A 21,944-nucleotide genomic window follows, 5' to 3' on the forward strand; every position below is an offset into this window, starting at 1 on the left:
TGCCAAAGACAAATTCTTGGAAAGCAATTGAGATATCAAGGGCTTTCCTGCCTTTGGTGGAGTAATTAGAAGGCCTGGCTGGCACTGTAAGTGATTGCTTGCCATTATCATTGTTTTATTTCTAGAATAGTGGTCTATTCTTCAGGCTTTTCCTTTTTTTTTTTATTTTTATCAAATGGCATTGTATATTTCCTGTTTCAGAGGAGGATATTTGATCATTGACGTTGGGAGTAAGTTGTGACAGCCCCCCCACCCCCCACCCCCTGCATATCTAATCTGGCTTTATCAGGAAGATGTATGTGTGTGCAACCAAGTGATGTTGTCAGATAATCTGCTCCCCAAATTTAGGTGATCAGATAAAAGGGGCACATTTAAGTGAATACAGGTGAAATATTTGCTTTATTTAAGTTTGCTTCCTGTTACAAAAGGGGGAAGGGGAAGTCCATTTTTTGGGACAAGGGGAACTTTAATTATATACAAGGAAAATACGTAGAAAGTGAAAGCTCTGGTAAAACCTGCTCTAAGTCACTCACCTTCCATGAATGTAAATGACTAAACAGCAAAGCATGTTGCAGGAATTCAGAGATAATCTCCCTTAAAAGAATGATTTTGGGAGGGGGTATTTAAATTCATTTCTCTCTTAGTTAATATTTATGGGACAAGATGGCAGGAAGGGTTGTGTTGGGGACTGCTCTGGGGAAACTTGTTGGTTTGAGTGTACCCAGTTGATAGCTTCTTCTGGGGAGGGTGTTCTATTTCTTTTTACTTATTAGTTTATTTTTTTAAATTGAAGTATAATTAATATACAATGTTGTATTAGTTTCTGGTGTACAGCAGAGTGATTCATTTTTGTATAGTAAATGTTATACATTTTTCAGATTCTTTTCCATTATAGGTTATTGCATGGTATTGAATATAGTTCCCTGTGCTCTACAGTATGACCTCGTTGTTTACTTATATATAGTAGTTTGTATCTGCTAATTTCAAATTCCTAATTTATCTCTGCTTTCCCCTTTGGTAACCATAAGATTTTCTATGTCTGTGAGTCTGTTTCTGTTTTGTAAATAAGTGCGTTTGTACTATGTTTTAGGTTCCACATATAAGTGATACCAGATGAATTTTGTCTCTCTCTGACTTTCTTCCCTTAGTATGGTAATCTCTAGGTCCATTTTTTTATTTCATCTTTTATCACATTTCTTTAACTTGTGGGAAAGAGCATAAAATTGACTATTTTAGCTATTTTTGGGTGTACTTGAGTGGCATTTTGAGTATATTTTGGGTGGCATTGAGTACATGCACATTGTTGTTAACCATCACCACTGTCCGTCTCCAAAACTTTTTCATCATCTGAAACTGGAATTCTTAATCCCTTAAAAACACTAAATCCCCATTTTCCCCATGTTCTACTTTTTTTTTATCTCTGTGAATTTGACTCTTCTAGATAAGTGGAATCATACAGTATTTGTCTTTTTTGTGTCTGGCTCCTTTCACTTCATGTCTTCAGGGTTCATCCATGCTGTTGCATGTGCCAGAATCTCTTTCCTTTTTAGAGCTGAATGGTTTTCCGTTGTATGTATATACATTTTATTTACCCATTTATCTGTCGATGGGCACTTCCACCTTTGGCTGTTATAAATAATGCTGCTGTGAACAGAGGTGAGTAAAAATCTTTTCAGGTCCTTATTTTCAGTTCTTTTGGGTACTTACCTAGAAATGAAATTGCTGGAATCATAGAATAATTATGTTTTAATTTTCGGAGGGGCTGCCATACTGTTTTCCACAATGACTGCATCGATTTACGTTCCTATCAACAGTGCACAAGGAGTTCTAGTTTCTCCATATCCTGGCTATTTTTATTTTCTGTTTGTTTGTTCGTTTGTTTTTCATAATAGCCTTCTTAATGGGTCTGTTGTTTTTCAACTAACTTTATTTTTTATGTTGAAGTATTCTTTAGAGTATTACAGACATCATGTCATTCCATCCCTCAATACTTAGGTTTGCATCCCTGAAAAATAATATTTTTCTCCATTCTTGAAATAACGTTATTATACCTAGCAAAACTGACAATCCCTCCTGATGCTGGATCGTATAAATTATCTATTACAGCTACTTTGTTCAAATCAGGATCCAGTCCAGGAATCTGTTCTTCAGTTCAGTTCAGTCGCTCAGTCATGTCCGACTCATTGCAACCCCATGAATCACAGCACGCCAGGCCTCCCTGTCCATCACCAACTCCCGGAGTTCACTCAAACTCATGTCCATCAAGTCGGTGATGCCATCCAGCCATCTCATTCTTTGTCGTCCCCGTCTCCTCCCACCCCCAATCCTTCCCAGCATCAGACTCTTTTCCAGTGAGTCAACTCGTTGCATGAGGTGGCCAAAGTATTGGAGTTTCAGCTTTAGCATCAGTTCTTCCAATGAACAACCAGGATTGATCTCCTTTAGAATGGACTGGTTGGATCTCCTTGCAGTCCAAGGGACTCTCAAGAGTCTTCTCCAGCACCACAGTTCAAAAGCATCAATTCTTCAGCGATCAGCTTTCTTCACAGTCCAACTCTCACATCCATACATGACCACGGGAAAACCCATAGCCTTGACTAGATAGACCTTGGTTGGCAAAGTAATGTCTCTACTTTTTAATATGCTATCTAGGTTGGTCATAACTTTCCTTCCAAGGAGTAAGCATCTTTTAATTTCATGGCTGCAATCAGCATCTGCAGTGATTTTGGAGCCCCCAAAAATAAAGTCTGACACTGTTTCCCCATCTATTTCCCATGAAGTGATGGGACCAGATGCCATGATCTTCGTTTTCTGAATGTTGAGCTTCAAGCCAACCTTTTCACTCTCCTCTTTCATTTTCATCAAGAGGCCTTTGAGTTCCTCTTCACTTTCTGCCATAAGGGTGGTGTCATCTGCATATCTGAGGTTATTGATATTTCTCCCGACAATCTTGATTCCAGCTTGTGCTTCTTCCAGCCCAGCGTTCCTCATGATGTACTCTGCATATAAGTTAAATAAGCAGGGTGACAATATACAGCCTTGACGTACTCCTTTTCCTATTTGGAACCAGTCTGTTCCATGTCCAGTTCTAACTGTTGCTTCCTGACCTGCATACCGGTTTCTCAAGAGGTAGGTCAGGTGGTCTGGTATTCCCATCTCTTTCAGAATGTTCCACAGTTTATTGGGATCCACACAGTCAAAGGCTTTGGCATAGTCAATGAAGCAGAAATAGATGTTTTTCTGGAACTCTCTTGCTTTCTCCATGATCCAGCGGATATTGCTAATTTGATCTCTGGTTCCTCTGCCTTTTCTAAAACCTGCTTGAACATCTGGAATTTCATGGTTTACATGTTTCTGAAGCCTGGGTTGGAGAATTTTGAGCATGACTTGACTAGTGTGGGAGATGAGTGCAATTGTGCGGTAGTTTGAGCATTCTTTGGCATTCCCTTTCTTTGGGATTGGAATGAAGACTGACCTCATCTTGACCTTTCTCAGAATATTGATTGGTAGAGAAGATGGAACCATGTCCTGAAGAATATCTCACTTTATGCATTTGTCTGATTGCTTCCTTGTGGTGATATTTAGCTTTTTCATTATCTCTGTAATTTCTGTAAATTAGAAATTAGGTCTAAAGTTTTGGTTAGATTGAGGTTAAATATCGTAGGTAGTGGATTAAAGCAATGGTGGTCTGATTATTCCTTCATTATTCAATTATGTTCATCCCTCTTTGCTCCAGAGAATAACCTGGAAGGGAATACGTTTGGCCCTTGCTTCCATTTACCACTCACTGATTTCAACACCAGTTATCATTCTTCTCCTGTATCAATAATTTTCTCCGGAGGTGAAAATGAACCTTTGGGACTCTCTGGCAGTCCAGCAGTTAAGACTCTGCGCTTCACTGCAGGGTGCCATGGGTTCAATCCTTGGTCGGGAACTAAGATTCCACACACTGCACAGCACAGCCAAAAAAAAGAAAATGAATCTTTGAACTATTATCATCCCTCCCTTATGCACTAGCTGGCTTTTTTTCCTGAAGTTTTCCCTTATCAATGAAAGCTTCCCTTGAATATACTTCCTCCTTAAAAGGCTGCACACATGCTTAATTCTTTCCCTTTAAATACCAATTTTCAAACTAAGGAGTTGGTATAATGGTTGCTTCAAATGGTGACAGATGAGTTTTGTCAGACTTCTTCTATTTTGAGTGTCTTGGTAAACTCATGGATTTTCATAGATCCAAGGGGCTTGTAGAGGCAAATTGGCCTGCTGGAGCTGAGCCATTTTTAAAGGAAAGCAAGAATGTATGTGAAGAAGACAGCCAGACTATGTGTGTGAGGAGAGTGTGTGTGTGTGTGTCTGTTTCCCCATCCCTACTCCCAGCCATACCAACCAGTGTGTATTCACATTTGTTAGGCGTGCTTAAGTGAAAGGCTTTCAAGTGCTGTCAAAGCCCATCAGACCCCCATGGTGACTGTTAGCAGCTCATTTAGGAGGTGATTCAACTATCACCTCGGTTTGGTAAGTTTCAACCTGCTTCAGGGCTGAGGGGCTACATTTCCTAACCAGGTTACCTTTCAGGGATAGGAACTAAGATCACTCTTAAATGATAACTGATGAAAAGGAAAAAAAATTATGTGTGTGTGTGTATGTATATATACAAATATTTGTATTGTATAGAAATACAAATATATATACACAAATATTGTATATATACATATATACCCAAACAGATGTGTGTATATATACAGATACACTCTCTAAAAATGTTTTATATTGGAGTATAGCTGATTAACAATCTTATGGTAGTTTCAGGTGGACAGCAAAGGGACTCAGCCATGCATACGCATGTATCCATTCTCCCCCAAACTCCACCCCCATCCAGGCTGCCACGAAACATTGAGCAGAGTTCCCTGTGCTGTACAGTAGGACCTTGTTGGTTATCCATTTTAAATATAGCAGTGTGTACATGTCCATCCCAAACTCCCTAATACATACTTTTAAAAATTGAAGTAAAATTCAATTAGCATAAATTAGCCATTTTAAAGTATCAATTCAGTGACATTTCGTATTTTCACAGTGTTGTGTAAGCATCACCTCTTTCTAAACCCCAGGATATTTTTATCACTCCCCAAAGAAACCCCGAGCCTATTAGGGGTCATTTTCCATTCTCCCATCGCATCCCCACCCAGCCCCAGGCAATCATGAATTGGCTTTTGGTCCCTGTGGATTTTTCTATTCTGGACATTTTATATATGTGGAATCATACTATATGGTGTGTTTTACTTGGCATGTTTTCAAGATTCAACACATTGTAGCTTGTGTCACTACTTCATTCCTTTTATGGCTGAATAACATGCCATTGTATGGATATACCACATTTTATTTACCTTTCATCGATGGACAGAATTTGATTTGTTTCTGCCATTTGACCATTGTGAACAGAGCTGCTAATTTTATTCCTGTTTTGCCTCTTCACTGTCTGCTTTATCGTCCCATTTTGAGTAAGCTTTGTATTTGGTCTTTTTAAGTCTTTATAACCTGGTCTTCCAAGGTCTTTCTTTGAAGGATGGTGGGATGGACAGTGAGGGGTGCTTTGACTACGAAGGAAACCAAGGGCGAGATTTGGTCTTGTTAAGAAAAATATTTGGGGTCTTACCTGGTGGTCCAGTGGTTAGGACTCAGTGCTTCCATTGCAGGGGCAGGGGTTTGATCCCCGGTTAGGGAACTAAAATCCCACATGCAAAGTAGACAGGGAAAAGAAAAAATTACAAAAGTCCTGCATGAGGGAATTCCCTGGTGATCCATGCTTTCACTGCAAGCGTGCAGGTTCAGTCCCTGGATGGGGAACCAAGATCCCACATACCAAATAGTTGGGCAAAAAAAACAACAACAAAAAAAAGTCCTGGTTGTAGGCCCAAATTATGCTGGCATTTTATGTACTTTTAGTCCCTATTTTCTGGGGTGGGAGGTAGGATTGCAAAGTGAATCCATTAATCTTGTCTGAATCGTCTGAGTGCTCAGCCTTAACCTGGATTTGTGTAGGGAAATGAATGGAGAAGGGAAGTAACTTTCTAAGGTCAGTGATTGAGTTGGAAATGGGATGGATGGCAGGAAACATTTCTCAGATCAGTGCTAGTCACCTGTTAAATTAGTTAATTAAAAAAATAAATCCTGTGCACAGTCACAAATCTTCCAGTGAATGTAAATATTCATTGGTTGATCTTTGTAATGTAAGGAGACAGTATTAGGAGAGGAACTGTATTTAAGAGAAAACTTGGTCTCTTTAAAGGAGCCATCTGACAGATACATGTGGGTTTTAAATGCTTGTGGAATGATTCTCCAGGGGCAAAATAAAAAGCAATTAACATTAGTAATTTCCTTAACCAAAATCAGTGCAGCCCTTGGTCTGTCATACAAGTCACTCTTTGAACCATAGTTTTATCCAGGCAGCTCTGAAATTAGTCCTAAATTGCTATGTGACACGATGCAAAAATTTTTATTTATGTTTTATTAGAAAAATAACTCTCCAAAAGACCTACTTCTTGGGCTATGAATGGGGAACAACCCATTGAAGAACAGAGAGACAAATGGTAAAATAATAGTAAAATAACTGAAGCATGCATTCTCTATTGCTTATTAAACATACATTATTACGTATGTTAGGAAGCAATCCTCCAAGTCATTTTTGTTGTTCCTTAGGGGCATGTTTACAAACGATGTCCCTTGGTTCAGGAGTGTGCCAGCCAGTTACTGGTCTGGACACAGGAAATGCATTCTGTTTCCCTGTCCTGATCCTCTGGAAAAGAATGTTTCCAAGTTTAGCCATGCCCTTTGTGACATGGATACAAGGAAATGGGCCACATGCCAGGGAGACCCTCCCCGAGGGAGCCCAGAGTCCAGGGGGCATATATTCAATCTGTCCCTTTCTTACTGGTCCTGGGCGTGAGGATGGAAAGGACTGGAGGGGACAGCTGCCCTCTCCCTTCTACCTTAGGTCACTGCTCCTAGAGACTCATGATCTAATAGGCAGACCAGAAAATTAAATGATATTCAGAGAAAGCGAAGAAGTGGGTGATGCCTGTGACCAATGCAGGCTTGGCTTCCATCTGTTTTTATTTCTTCCTCACTTGGTGAAAATTTTGGACCCTCCTGGCTCAGGGCAAGCACCAGTTGCCCTGATGGCAATAGCTTTGAGGAACTCTTTCTAAGAAAGTAAACTTTGGCTAAGTGGAGCTGGGAGACCGTTCAGTTCTTAGGGTCCCTGGAAGAGGAGGTCAAAAGGGAGAAAGGGGCTATGAATGGGGAACAGTTAGCTAAAGGAAGTTTTGATCAAGGAGGTAAAGATGCTAAGAGGCTCTTTGCAAGTGTCAGAAGAGGAATTTCTAAGAGGTGTTAGGGCAGTGGCTGCTGGCATGAGCCTTGTTAGAATTTGTAGAGGACCCACCACATTGTCATATTTTAATCCTGGCTTCCTCCTGCCACATCAACCTCCACAGATCCATCAGGCAGCAGCCTGGTTACCAAAACCATACCTACCTGTCCTGAAATTGAATTTGAACTGAGAACACAGAATTTGCAAAATTTAGTAAGGGACAGTTAATTTTCCGCATAAATCTTGAGTATTTCACTTGGATTATTACACTGGTCTCACATGGCATCCTCCTGTCTTGATTCTGGCATTAGTGTGGTATGATTAACAGCCCAGGCTGCAGGCTCCAGCTGCTTATAAGTCCAAATCCAGGTCGTTTCACTTCCTAGCAGCCATGTGTCTCCATTTCCTCATCTGTGAAATGGGTGAACAGTAGAACATACCTCATGGTGCTGTCTAAAAGAATAAATGAGATATATCTACACTACACTTAGCATAGGATCTAGCCCTTCAATCATGCTTAGTAAACATTAGCTCCTCTTATTGCCTGAACCCCTAGAGGGGGTCTCTGGATGGTGTTTTATAAGGAACCCTGGGCTTCAGAGCTACTTTCCAATTTTCTCTGGGCTTTCCTTACTTGTGAAGTCAGGGATGGGGGTGTCCGGTGAGGCCCCTTTTAGCTCAGAAATGATGTGAGGGAAGGAAGGAAGTTTTGTGTTAGCTGCAGCTTCTGTTCATTAACACTTTCCCTTTCTCTTCTTTGAACCATGATAAACGAGAACTGTCTTTTTACTTCCTTAAATACAGACGTGAGCTTTTGAGAATTCTCAAAAGAAATCAGCCCAAAGACAGGTCTACATAATCTTGTACTCCTGCTAGGTAATGAGAAAAACCTTTGAGAAAAAGTCCTGTTTCCATACCTGTCTCTTAATGTATTGTGCTATTTGTATGTCTCTGTATCCTGGCAGTTTTGACCAATTACATGAAGTGAAAGCATGTTTAGCTTTTTTTTTTTTCAGCCCCTCCTCTTTAAGGGACTTCCTACTAGGTTGAGTGGCCCCTGAGAGTTCATGGACTACATCAGATAGAGACTTTAATCCAGATAAGGTAGTTTTATAAAGGCTGAGACTCTGGGGGTGGATTGAGATGGAGGGGGGAGTATTCTTTTCAAAACGACAAGTTTTTGTTGTTAACCTTGAGTGAATTGTGAAAAATGTAAGAAGGGAGAAAGGTAATTCAGAAAAGGTATGTTTCAGTAAAGAGCAAGTTGACTGGGATTTTTTTCCCCCATAAATGTCAGTGGTTGTATAAATTTCAGACTTTAAAATCCACTCAGTAAAACTGACATCCCTGTTTATTCACTCCGTCCAGCTCCCTGATAGAAACCTCCTGAATTTTACATCCATCACTCATTTTGCCTTCCTTGAAAGCCCAGGGCATGACCTGCCTGTGGGTCCCTTCTGTTCTCAGAGTGGATTTCATGGCCCATGGCCTGGGCATGAATAACAGTTGGACAACACTGCAGAACTGGTCACCAGGTTTCACAGCTAGTGAGCTTTTTCTTGGGAAAGCCTCAAGATTCCTTGGTTGGGCAAACCCTCCGACTTTACAGATGAAGAAACCGGTGCATGTATACATGTTTAGTGTCACCTTGAAAAGTGAAAGGAAAGTGAAGTCGCTCAGTCGTGTCTGACTTTTTGCCACGCCATGGACTGTAGCCCACCAGGCTCCTCCATCCATGGGATTCTCCAGGCAAGAGTACTGGAGTGGGTTGCCATTTCCTTTTCCAGGGGATCTTCCTGACCCAGGGATCGAATCTGGGTCTCCTGCATTGTAGGCAGACGCTTTACCATCTGAGCCACCTTAGTGTCACCTTGGACATTCCTAATTAGATGATGAGTATGCCAGCTACCTAGCTAAGTCAGTCTGGTCTTTAGCTTGAGTTTGACTGTGGTTTTGATGCTTATAACAGAATTGCTCACTCTAGCTAATGGTCACTGAGCTCTTCCTTCAGAGTAAGGACTGCTGGCCTAAGTGCCCCCTAGACTTTTTTCTTTTTTTAAAATCAATCTCAATCTGGATTTCCAGTAACAGTTTTCTGCAGGAGTTTGCTGCTTTAGGAGTAAGCGTTAGGAATGTTTCCAGTTTAAGAATTAATAAACCCACACCTTCTGGGCCATCTTCAGGCACTGCAAGGCTTCTAGGAGACTGGGTTCTGGCCTGCCCTCACCCCTTCCGAGAGCGACCCTTGGGCACCTCACGAAAGGGCGGGGTGTGGGTGGGGTCCTGTCCAAGACAGTAGGGCGCCCACCTCAGGTTAGAGTGCATTCATGGTGTTCTGTCTGGCAACCGCCCAAGTCAGTACAGCTCCCGCCTGTACCACCACGCCGCATTTTACGCTGACTCCCTCCCGACCTGGAAAGGCAAACCTGAGGGCAACGTCAGGGGACCAGCCAACCGAACTGCTGGCGTCTTGCAGAACTGGCTGCCTAGACCGTACCCAGGCCAGCGGGCCCGAAGAGGGTACGGGACTCCCGCGTTCGCAGGCATATCAGGTCGTGGTCTCAGAGCTTGTGCAAACCCGAGAGTCCGTGTGCCCGCTGCCGGGGGCACAGGGACCCGTCCCTGGTGTCTCGTGCAGGGCCGTTCCCCGCGGCCCATGCGCCCCGGGGCTCCTGTAAGACACCCCGCAGGACCACACAAAAGACCCCACCCCAGGTCGGGCGTGCATTTCCTGTTAGAGACGCGCGGCGTGCAGCCACCCATGTGCATCCCGCGGTGCGCGGGCCGGGCGGGGCGCCGGGCACGCCCCCACGCAGCCCCAGTCCCCCAGCTCCGGCCGCGAGGGGCCGCCCTCGGCGGGCCCGCCCCCGTGTCACCGCAGTCCGGGCTCCCTTTGTGTGCGGCCCGAACGCCGGGGCCGCGCCATTGGCCCGCCGGCCCGGGGGGCCAGCCCCTTCCTGGCTCGCTTTATGCATATGCATGAGCGCCCCGGCCCTCCCCCCGCCGGCCCCTCTCCGCCCCCTCCCGCGCGGGCGTGCGAAGCGCGCGGCGCGGCTCCCTCCTCGCGGCAGCGGGAGCCCGAGCCCGAGCCCGAGCCCGAGCCCGAGCCAGGGCGAGCCGAGCCTGCTCCGGGCGGGCGGCGGCGGCGGCGGCGCCGCTCCAGCCATGTCAGCGCGCGCGAGCCTGGGCCCACCATGAGCCATGGCCATGTCCGTGAGCGCCGAGGACGACGACTATGAATCGGAGCCGGACCAGGTCGGTGGCCCGGGGTGGGGTTGAGGGAGGGACCCGCCACCCGCCCGTTCGACCTCCCGACCGACCGACTGACGCGCCCCGGGCGGCCGCGACGCCGCCGCCGCCACGATGAGGAGAAAGTTTTGCAGTCGCCGCCGGCGGAGCTGCCAGGGCCGGGCCCGAGCGGGGCGTGGAGGAGCGCGGCAGGCCGGCGGCCGCCCGGGCGCCGCGGGCCCCGCAGCCGGCCGGGGCAGGGGGCGTGTGCGAGCGTCCGTGCGTGAGGGTGGCCGGCCGTGCCGCGGGGACAATGTGGGCCTCGCCGTCGGGCGGGCCCCGAGGGGCGCGGGCCACGGCCCGCGGGCAAGTTGCGGGCGCCGGCGCGGGCGGCCGGGCGCGCCTCGCCTTCCCCTCGCGCCCTCGCCCGCGGCCCACGCGCGTGCCGGCCGCCCCGGGCGCACCCGGACCTGCGGGCGACGGCGCCTCCTTCCTTTCTGTTTGCAAAGTTGCGCCGGGACCCTCGGCCTCTGGGCTGGAGGACGCCCGCGGCCCGGAGGGTGGGCGGCCCGGGGCCCGTGGGCCCGACGGCCCGAGCTTTTGTCTGGGCGCCGCGCGCCGGCCGCCCGCCGTGGGCAGACGGAGACAGGAAGGGGTACGAGGCTCGGGCCGGCGCGGGGAATCCGGAACCCAGCGAGTCCGCTCCGCGGCGGCGGCAGCGGCGAGAGGAAGCCGTGACCCCAGATGGCAGTATTTGGCCTCGGTTGGATCTAGAAGGGAAAGCAACCTCTCTTGGGACCAGGGGATTGAAATCTGTATAAAACAAAGCCTTGGGTGTGTTTACGGCGTGAATTTACTCCGGGGAGATTCGTGTTTAGGAAGCAGGGGAAGAAAGTTGAGGTTTTACGAAGTAGAATCTGCACGGTATTTGAAACAGGGCACCGGCTTGGTAGACTTGTCTGAGGAATTAAGCATTGACGGGTTGAGTTATCGTGTGGGCATGAGACTAGGTGAATAAGATGCTTACTTATAATCCCGGGTGCATTTCCTCAGTGGAATGAAGATGTTTTGGAATGTTCAGGCCAAGATGTAGGAACGTTTTCTTTCCTTCTATCAGGCGTGGTTGAGGAAGTACTATATATACTGCACTTAAGTCTTAACACACATATTATTAAGTGGTTTTATATAACAGAGACAAAGTTAAAGTGCAGTTTCTCAGTTTTGCTGGACGTTTTTCAGGCTCATTGTGTATCTTATGAGGTGTTCCTGAATCTCACTTGTCTTCTGGATCAGATGGACCCAGAGACAACCCAAGTGGTTTTGCCTTGGAACTTTCATCAGGGCAGTAGCACAGCCTGTGAGGTTCTCAGTTCTTGCTGCTTAGTTCCTACTTCAACTCTTCCTCTGAAAATTTTCAGTTCAGTGTGGGTCTGCCTGATCCCTGCCAACAGCGTACCCTTCCTGCATCTGGTCACTCATAAGACACCTGTATTCAGTACTGACTGTGTTTTGGTGTTTCGGGTGAGGTTCCTGTTACCTGTTTTGTTTTGGATTTTTAATTTGGCCACACCCCATGGTAGACACTGCATGGGACAGGACGTCTGTGCGTCTCTGGGCTTAAATCACGTTTTCACCTTTTGCCACTCCTGAGAGGACCCATACTCCCTGTGGGCAGATTTTTCCCCCTCCTGCTCACATCAGTCAGCCTGACTGTGGCACTTCTGGAGTTGTTAGTAACGGAAGTTCTCCAGGTTGCCGTGTTCGCTTTAAGATGATGCTACCACTCAGGAGTATTGAGGGAGATGACCTGTAAGCCAGGCCAGTAGGCAGAAGGTTTTCCCCAGAGTCCCAATAGAGAAGTTGGCTGTCAGCCACAGACCCTGCATTTGCCATGGCTCCCTGCTGCTTGCCCTCCCACCCCCAACCCTTTCCTCAGCCCCAGGATTTCTTGGATCTGAGAAGAGCTGCTTCCTCTGAGGCAATTGTGTCTTCCACATGGGAGCCAGAGTCTCTGGATGGAATCTTCAGCTCACAGACTGTAGACTCCGCTCTCCTTTAAAGTCTCCTTCAAGGAGGGGCAGAAGTCTTGGAGTGTGGGCATGCAGGTATGCTCAGCCACCTGCTGAGGGCCACCTGCTGCGTGAAGGGCCCCAGTGGAGGCCCTGTCAGGAAGCTTCTATTACCTGGTCTATCCCTGCAGCTGAGCCTGGGCCCTCACTCGATCAGAATTTTGCCTGCTCTACCTTTAAAGTCTCTGCACTTCCTTGGTCCCCACTGAAGGGTGCTGTCCAGTCCTGGGCGGCATCAGGCTTCCTTTTACGTGTACCACTAAGCTGGCCTTCTGCCCCACACCTTCCCACAGTACCCTGGGTCTCCCCTGCTCCCAGTGTTGGGCCCGTGCAATGGGAGAGACCCTTGGTTGGGTCTTCTCCCATGGACTTCCTTTGCTTCTCCAGTACAGAATGTGCTGGAAGATTCTTTTCAGCTCTGATTTTTTAGTTTGAGGGCTATTAGTAAGGAGAATCCCATCTTGTGTTTTTTTTTTTAAACTGCTGAAGAGTAAATACCATTATTCCTTTTTTTTTTTCTTTTGTTAAAAATACTAATTAGGGGAACTTGCCGGTGGTCCAGTGATTAGGACTCTGTGCTTCCACTTCAGAAAACATGGGTTCGATCCCTGGTTGGGGAACTAAGATCCCACATGCTCTGTGGCATGGCCAAAAAAAAATTTTTAGGAAATTATGATGAAGAAGATCTCAGAAATTTATATGGCTGTAACCACTGCATTATTTGCTGTAACTGTAAATACTAAGTGTGACATTTTCATATGGGTCCCTGAACCCTCCCCAAATTACATACAAAAGTTTTATGACTTTGTGTGTATGTGCATTTTTCTGGGATAAAGGTCCTCAGCTTTCCTCGGATTCTCCAGAGGCCTGCCCCTCCCCTGGGTTTTTGGTAGCTCCTGTGTTTTTATTCTCTTGCTCCTTACTCTTGGTGTATAAACAAACCCGAGCCCTCCCTGGAGTCTGCAGGTGTGTGTTGAGGGGCCTGCATGCAGTACAGCTCAAAACCAGCCTTTCCTGGGATGTCCATTATGCTTGAAGATCTGGGAACAGACATGATGTTGAAAAAAATCTGTTATACAACTGAAGGTAATGTTAGCATGACAAAGATTTCCCTGCTGTTTGGGGGCTCTGGCTACCCTTCTTGGGGCCAGGTGTCAGTGGGCTGCTGTTAGGGGCAGTTTGGTGGGGAATACCAAATCGTTAAAACAGAAACAGCTGCGTTTACTGTTCTTCTGACTGACTCCTCTTGACAGTTGAAATGCTGGTCTGCTCCCTCCTTGAAACTCTTCTCTGGCTTCCGTCCTGTCTGCGATGTCACAAACTCCTGCTGCTTTTCCTGCCCTTCTGGCCATTCCTAAGTGGGGTGCTCTTTGTCACTCGGCCCTTGGATGTTTTCTCTCCTGAAGGTACTGCTCAGGACCCCGTGGTCAACGCTGTCCATTCTCCCTGAACAACCCTGTGGACTTAAGTAGTTCAGCACCATGCGATGCTGATTCCCAGCCGTGTGCCTCAGCTCCATTCCCTCCTGGCTGCTTGCTACTGGCCACCTTCCTTGGATGTCTCATGGGTTCTTCGGATTCCATGTGTCCACAGTGGATTCGTGTTCTCTCCTCTCTCCTGTTGCTCAAGCCTGAAACCTCAGAGTCTTCTAGGACTCTTGCTGCTTGTAAGCCCCACCTGCAACCAGCCTGCTGGGTCTTCTAAACCGGCTCTGCTTCTAAAACACCCCTGAATCTTTCCCTCCCTGTAATTCCTTCTGTGGCTTCTACCCCAGCCTTCACAACACTCGGCCTGACTACTGTAGCATCCTCAACTCATATTCATCTTGCCTACCACCCAAAAAATTCACTCCCCACAGTGTAGCCAGAATACAATTGTTTTGTTCCTGCACACAAAGTCTTTTAACTGCTCTTACGCAGAACACCATAATGTGGTCTATGGGGCCCTGCAGGTTTAGACTCCTGCCACCTCAGGGCTGTTTTCCAGCAGCCATATCAAGCTATTCCTTGTACGAGTCATCTAGTTTCTTCTCTCTATCTTACTTTTCCTTCTGCCTAGAATATTCGCTCCCGAACCCCACCCCTCCTCCTGGCCTGCAGCAGCCTATCTTCTCTCTAAAACTCACTTTAGTCACAGCCACTGTGTGTGACACTCTCAGCCTCTCTTCCTTGTGAGATGAGGCACTTCTGGGTCAGCATGCCAGGGTCCAGGCTGTAGAACCCCTGCCTGGGTATCTTGGCTTCTCATTTATGGGCAGTATGACTTTAAGGAGATCACTTAACTGCACTGCGCCTGTTTCCTTATTTCTAAATGGATATGTGTTTGTATGTGTGTGCTCAGTCGTGTACAACTCTTTGCACCCTTATCAACTGGGGCCTGCCAGGATCCTCTGTCCATGGAATTTTCCAGGCGAGAATACTGGAGTGGGTTGCCATTTCCTCCTCCAGGGGATCTTCCAGACCCAGGGTCCAACCTGCATTTCCTACCTGTTCTGCATTGGCAGGCAGATTCTTTACCATAGAACCACCTGGAAAGATAATAGTGATTCCTTCTCCATAGATTATCAATACAAATATTGAAAAAGAGTGTTACTTCAGTAAATGTTAGCTTTTGATTTTATCCTCATTGTGTTGCCGTGCATTTATGTAGTAAGATATCTTTCTCCCCCTAGACTGTAGTGCCTTTGAGAGTAGGGAACAAACACACCTTACTCAGGTTTGTAGTCCCAGCACCTAGCATTGAGTCTGTGTATAGTTCACAGCCAGAAGACAGTTGAGTGGGTAGGTGGGTGGGTGTGAGTATGAGGGGGTTCATGAATGAGTCTCTGGCACAGATCACATGCTTTATTGGCCTAGCTGGGAGACATTTTTTTCATGGACTTATTGCCCATTTCTTATATCTCTTTTTGGAGAAGTATCTGCTTAAATCCTTTGCCCCTTTTAAAATTGAGATATTTGTTGTTGGTTTTTTTTTGGTTGTGCCGGGTCTTAGTTGCAGCATGCAGGACCTTCATTGCTATGTCCGGGATCTTTAGTTGTGGCACCTGGGCTTTTAGTTGCAACACGGAGTATCTAGGTCCCTGACCAGGAATCGAACTCAGCGCCCCCTGCATTGGGAACGCAGAGTCTTAACCATTGCTCTACCAGGGAAATCCTGAGATATTTGTCCTTCTGTTGTTGCTGTTTTATACCCTCTGGATACTAGCCCCTTAAGAGATGTATACTTTGCAAATAATTTCTCCCACTCACTGTGCTTCTTACTTGATGGGGCCCTTTTTTTTTTTTTTTTGACTCCAGCGGGTCTTAGTTGTAACACATGGGATCTAGTTCCCTGACCAGGGATCGAACCCCAGAACCCCACATTGGGAGCATGGAGTCTTAGCCACTGGACCACCTGGGAAATCCCTGATAGTGCCCTTTTAAGCACATAAGTTTAAAATTTTGAAGTCCAGTTTTATCTTCTTTTGTCACTTGTGCTTTTGGTGTCATATTCAAAAATTCATTGCCTCACCCAAGGTCAGGAAGATTTATCCTTATTTTTTCTTCTAAGAGTTTTATGGTTTTAGCTCTTACATTAAGGTCTTCTATCCATTTTGGGGTTAATTTTTGTATGTAGTGTGATGTAAGAGTTCGTCATCCTTTTGCATGTGGATATCCATTTATCCCCACACCATTTGTTGGAAAGACTGCTCTTTTCCCCACTAAATTATCTTGACACACGTGCCAAAAATCAGTTGGTCGTAAATATTGTACTTACGGGGCTTTGTTTCTGAATTCTCAATTCCAGTGCAGTGATCTGTATATCTGTCCTTCTGCCAGTACCACACTGCTTTGGTTACTGTAGTTTTGAAGTAAGTTTTGAAATCAGAAAGTGTAAGTCTTCCAACTTTGTGCTTCATTTTCAAGATTGTTTTGGTTTTTCAGGTTCCTTGCGTTTCTACATGAATTTTTTTTTTTTTTTTTTGGACCATGAAGTATAGCTTATGGGATCTTAGTTCTCCAATTGATCTGGGATCCAAGCCTGCCCCCTGCACTGGAAGTGTGGAGTGCTAACTGCTGGACCACCACGGAAGTCCCTCCACATGAATTTTCGAATCAGCTTTTCAGTTTCTACAGATGAACCAGCTGTGATTTTCACAGGGGTTGCACTGAATCTGTAGACCACTTTAGGGAGTACTGCCATCTTAACAGTATTGTCTTTCAGTCCATGAACGTGGGATGTCTTTTTATTAATTCACGTTAATCCAACTAATGTTAATCCCAGTATTTTAGAGATGAGGGATTGAAGGTTCTGCCCATGAATATTCTGGAGAATAGAATCTGATAGGAGGCACTCAGTTAATGTTTGTGGAATGAATGAACTACCTCAGTAGTATTCATTTTTTAAAATTTCATTATTTAAAACTTTCTTATCAGTAACATTCCTTTTAAGGATGATACTTATGAGATGTTGATGGGGGAAAAGTGTTGGAATGCTTAAGGTTTGTGTGGGTTCAATTTTCCTAACCAGATGGAGCTGAGACTATGAGTCCTGGGCTGATAAAATCAACAAACCTTGGGGTTTGTGAGGCTGGTTTGTATGTGAAAGTCAGTGGTTGCTACCATTCCCTTTTGCTGAGAAGACCACTTCAGGCTGAAATTAACAAAGGAACATCCTGGGTTATTTGAATAGACGTACAGGTAGGATAGAGTAGAATGGAGTATTGCTTTGGGCTTCCCTGGTGGCTCAGGTGGTAAAGAATCCAACTCCAATGCAGAAGACCCTGGGTAGATCCCTGAGCTGGGAAGATCCAGAGAAGATCCCTGGAGAAGGGAATGGCAACCCACTCCAGTATTCTTGCCTGGGAAATCCCATGGACAGAAGAGCCTGGCGGGCTACAGTCCACAGGGTCTCAAAGAGTTGGATACCAAAGTCTGGGACTAAAAAAAGTTTGGGAATGTTTAGGTGTCACCCAAAAGAGGTTAGGACAGAAGCGTCACCTTCCCTAATAGAGACCTTCTGATCACACCTGTTGATTTTCTCAGCGGTCTTTATGAGGCTCCTGCATTTCAGGTGTTGCTCAGTTGACTCCCACTGGCCCATGAAGCTGCAGGCAGCAGCAGCTTCTCTGGTTGTCTGGCGGCCTGGAAAAGAAGGCCTGAATCAAGGTCTCTGGAAGCAGCCGCCTTTAAACCTCTTCCTTTGAGGCGTTGTCCGCCGTTGACTCTTGTCATTTTCCAGGATGTCTCTGCTGCCATCGAGATCCAGGCCGATTTGGTTTTCCCATAGCCGGGGAAAGTGCTTTTTCATATGAAAATGAACTTTGGGAAGCAAAGGAAAGTGGGTTTATTTCACAGTCAGGTATGAACTTTATGACTCTGGTCAAATTGACCCAACTCTCTTAGTTCCGAGTGGCCAGTGAGGCCAGGGGTGCTCAGCGGCTGTTTATACCTGATGCTTCTGAGTCGAGGGCAGAAGCCAGTTTTGGACACCTGGAATTTTTTCCCTTCATCAAAGCAGCTAAGTCATTAGACTCTCCTGCTCCAGGGTCAAGTGTGTGAGCCCTTGGCCTTGGTTTTGTCTGTGGGGCTGGACCATGTGCTCTCCTCTCTGTACCCGACTCGTGGCTCTGTATCTCCCGTGTTTCAGGGATTTGAGGAGTGAGTTGCTAACTGGACTCAGGTTTTTTACCAGAGAGTCTTCTGGGCTGTAAAGAGAGGGAGAAACCTTCCTGATCTCCATTTCTCTGGAAATTGATATCTTCCTCTGCACCTCATGATGGCCTCCATTCTACTAAGGGCGTCGAGGCACTAGCTGTGGGACCTTTCCAGGGCGTGTGGTCAGCTCCCATGGATCTGGGGGTGCTCGTCCTACTCGGCATCACTCTGGTTTATAGTGTTTACACACACTTGCAGGGTACACACATCCTCAGCTGGCTCCCTGACCTTGGGCAGGCCACTAACCCTCTAGCTCCAGTTTCCTCATCTCCCACAGGGTTATTATTGGGAAATTAGATGATACCCTATGTGAAATGATGAGCAGGACGACAGGCCCCCAGTAAGTACCCACCTGCACTGTGGTCACCGTCCCTGTCATGGCTGCTTGCTGCTTAGTGTTCAGGTCCACGGTCCCTTACATGCTGTTCTCAAATCTAGAGACTGATTTTTTTCCCCACTATTCACCTGGCAGTAAGACCTGACCTGAATTGACAGGTGATGCATAGGCTGACATATCCCTCTGAAGGTGCCTGCCAGGGCTGTGGAACTGCCCACATACATGACTCCCCCCTGCCCAAGACCTCCCTAGGCTGTGTGTGGTGTGCGAGGAGGCCCTCCACAGCTTGTAGGATGAGTAACTTGCATTGGGGCAGCCCCTTACCCCGCCTGGTGACACTGGCATGGTTTAGTGGGAGTGGCAGGGTCAGGGTAGGGGGCAGTGAGGACACAGGGACCAGCGGAGCTGGGTCTCCTTTCCTCTGGAGTTGAGAGCAAGTTGAGAGGGATCAAGATTCAGAGAAGATGATCGGAATGAGGCATGATTCTCAGAGAAACGCGAACTGTTTTCCTTGCTGATGTGGTTGTAAGTTTCTCAGCAGCCCCTATAGTTTTTGGGGAGGGGACTGTAAGTGTGTATTGTGGGGGGGGAGTCCCTGGAAGGAAGACTTTCTCTGCACTGTGGTACATTGTAACCACACTTCTGGGCCTGGGAGCTGGCGTGGGGCAGGATTTTGCCGAGGGATCCAAGTTTGGCAAACAACTAAAATGAAAAGACTGGACTGAAGCCGGCTAAGAAGAGCTTAAAGCATTCGATGCCAATTAGATCAGATAGTTTTGGGAAGAGAATGTGTCTCCCTGACCGAGGGATGAACCATTTTCCAGCAAACAGAAAGCTGCCCCAGGTGGGACAGACTCTCCCTGCCATCCAGGTCTTTCCCAGATCTGATCCTGCATGGACAGTGTCGCAGCAGCTGGCTCCTGATCCTGGTTTACAAGAGGCTCTGGGGCTGGTGGCCAGGTCGTAAGGGTCTCAGAGCAGGACATGTGGCTGGCTCATGCCCTGTTCAGCATTTAGCAGCACTTTCTGTTAACCTGTGTTTCTCTGATAGGATTTGGAGTCCATGTGGAGAAGGTCTCAGAAATCAGTTCCTTAGGGTTCTGGTCCCCTTCTCCCAGGGTCTGGTTTACTGAGCACATGCCAGGTGTCAGCCACCTTGTTGAGGGACAGTGGTGACAAGCACCCTCCGTAACTGCCTCCTGAGCGCTTGTCTCAAGAGAAGACTCCCACAGGAGGACGGGCAGTTATGCTGTGGCGGGGCCAGAGCAGGCGGTCAGGGAGGCCGGCCAGGAGAAGGCAGTGTGTAAACTGGGCCCTGCAGCCCGAGCTGGCCTCAGCCGAGCGCTGTGCGGAGGGGGTGGTGTTCCTGGCAGAGGGAACAGAGGCGGGTTGTGTGGCTCCCCGCGGAGACACAGGTAGCCTGAGGAGCCTGGCCTGAGGCGTGGGGGCCATGGGAGGCTCTTGAACTGCCCTCCGAAGCAGGGGATGTCCCCCGGCAGTTTTCTGGGCCTGCCATAATGAAGCCCCAAACAACGGATCCCCTCTGGAGCCTGGAAGTGGTGTCGCAAGGGCCCTGCTTTCTCTGAAGGTTCCAGGCGAGGACCCTTGCTTTCCTCCTCCAGCTTCTGGCGTCTGCTGGCTTTCTCGGTGTTCCTTGGCTTGGAGACGGGGACAGCCCTCCAGTCGTCTCTCCGCACATCCACATAAGATCTCTCTGCTGCGTCCATGTTCCCCCTTTCACAAGGACACCAGTCTCAGTGGAACAATGTACCCCTTAAGGCCCTTATTTTAGTGATTTCCTCTATAAAGGCCCTATTTCCGAATAAGATCACATTCTGAGGTTGTGGGGTCGGGACTTCAGTATGTCTTTGGGGGGTGGGGCACACTTTACCGCCTAAACCCCCGTCTCACCAAATCGCCCGTGTCTTCTCCCGCAGAACCGGGCGGTAGGTCGGCCCAAGGGGAAGCTGGGACCGGCCTCCGCGGTGAAGTTGGCCGCCAACCGGACCACGGCGGGAGCTCGCCGGCGCCGGACGCGATGCCGCAAGTGCGAGGCCTGCCTGCGGACGGAGTGCGGCGAGTGCCACTTCTGCAAGGACATGAAGAAGTTCGGGGGCCCCGGGCGGATGAAGCAGAGCTGCATCATGAGGCAGTGCATCGCGGTGAGTGCGCCCCGGGCCGTGCTTGTCCCCCGACCCCGACTCGCAGAGGGGCAGCCCTTCCTTCCTCCGGACTGGCACCCCAGAATCCAGGCCCCACCTCTTCCGCGTGGGGCTGGTCTCTCCGCTGAAAGACAGCGTGGCCACAGCAGAAATCCTGGAGGGGCGCTCCCTCCTGGAAAGAGAGGGGGGCCCAGTGCTCTTTAAAGATTGCTGGCTGCAGGACTCTGGACGGTTCTACCATGTGCTCCGGCTCCTTTTTCTTCATAGTCCGATGGTCTTATAACTCCTTCCTTCCCTCGATGACCCAGTACTTTGAAGTCTCAGCCATTAAAGATGTCGGGGCAGCCTGTCCTGTCTGTGACCCCATTGCCAACATTTATGGTCCAGTTCATGATGGTTGTGGGCCCTCCCTTCCTTCCTGTCCTGGCTTCAAAGTCAGAGGTCTGGGTGGAAGGTCAGTGCCCCTCCTTAGGGGGCCGTCCCAGAGAAAGAGGACTGATTTATGGGGTCCAGGAGTGGGCTGCTGGAGAGCCTGGCCAACCCCTCCAGACCTAGCCTCCTGCTTCGCCCCGGACAGGGTGATGGCCACTCGGCGGGGTCCCAGCTCTTCAGTGCATCCGCCCTGCACACACTCATGCACTCTGCCTTCCTTAGGGCACTGTGCCTCCAGCCCCAGGGAGGGAGTGGCGGTCTCCCTGCTCCCCGGGGACAGCAGGCTCGGAGGGAGGATCAAGGCCTCCAGCCCAGGTGAGCCCATTGCAGGCCCAGCCTGGCATCAGGGAGCCTTCCTCCTGTGCCCCTGCTTCTTCAAGCCTGGGGCACCTTCCTCTTCTCCCTCCTACATGTACTGCTTGTATTTTCTGTCTCTGTTTTTAATTGTGGTCAAGAACTTCTGTGACCATTTTTAAATGTACATGTCAGTGATATTACTAGTGTGCTTTTTTTTTTAATGCAAACTGATCTGTGGAACTTTTTTATCTTGTCAAATGGAAACTCTGTATCCATTGGACGGCACCTCCCCCACCCCCACCCCCACCCCGACCCCTGGCAACCACCTTCCTGCTCTCTGTTTCTAATTGTGAC

The 21,944-nt window shown here is 47.9% G+C and overlaps 1 protein-coding gene across 7 annotated transcripts in view; it reads left to right on the forward strand.

Annotated features, from left to right (window-relative positions):
- The window catches only part of KDM2B (lysine demethylase 2B), a 120,033-nt gene that overhangs the window by 83,697 nt on the left and 14,392 nt on the right, over positions 1-21,944 (forward strand). For 6 of the 7 annotated variants that reach the window (XM_055405380.2, XM_088828160.1, XM_055405377.2 and 3 more), the window contains one exon: positions 20,637-20,861. In XM_055405380.2, the coding sequence (XP_055261355.1) occupies positions 20,637-20,861 (225 nt within the window). Of the gene's footprint in view, positions 1-10,391; positions 10,625-20,636; positions 20,862-21,944 lie in introns of those variants that run through there. The other variant, XM_088828159.1, reaches the window with a different exon arrangement.

This window comes from Moschus berezovskii, chromosome 19 (genome assembly GCF_049115385.1).
Source record: "Moschus berezovskii isolate FMDL1 chromosome 19, NW_MosBer_1.0, whole genome shotgun sequence".
Taxonomy (NCBI): domain Eukaryota; kingdom Metazoa; phylum Chordata; class Mammalia; order Artiodactyla; family Moschidae; genus Moschus; species Moschus berezovskii.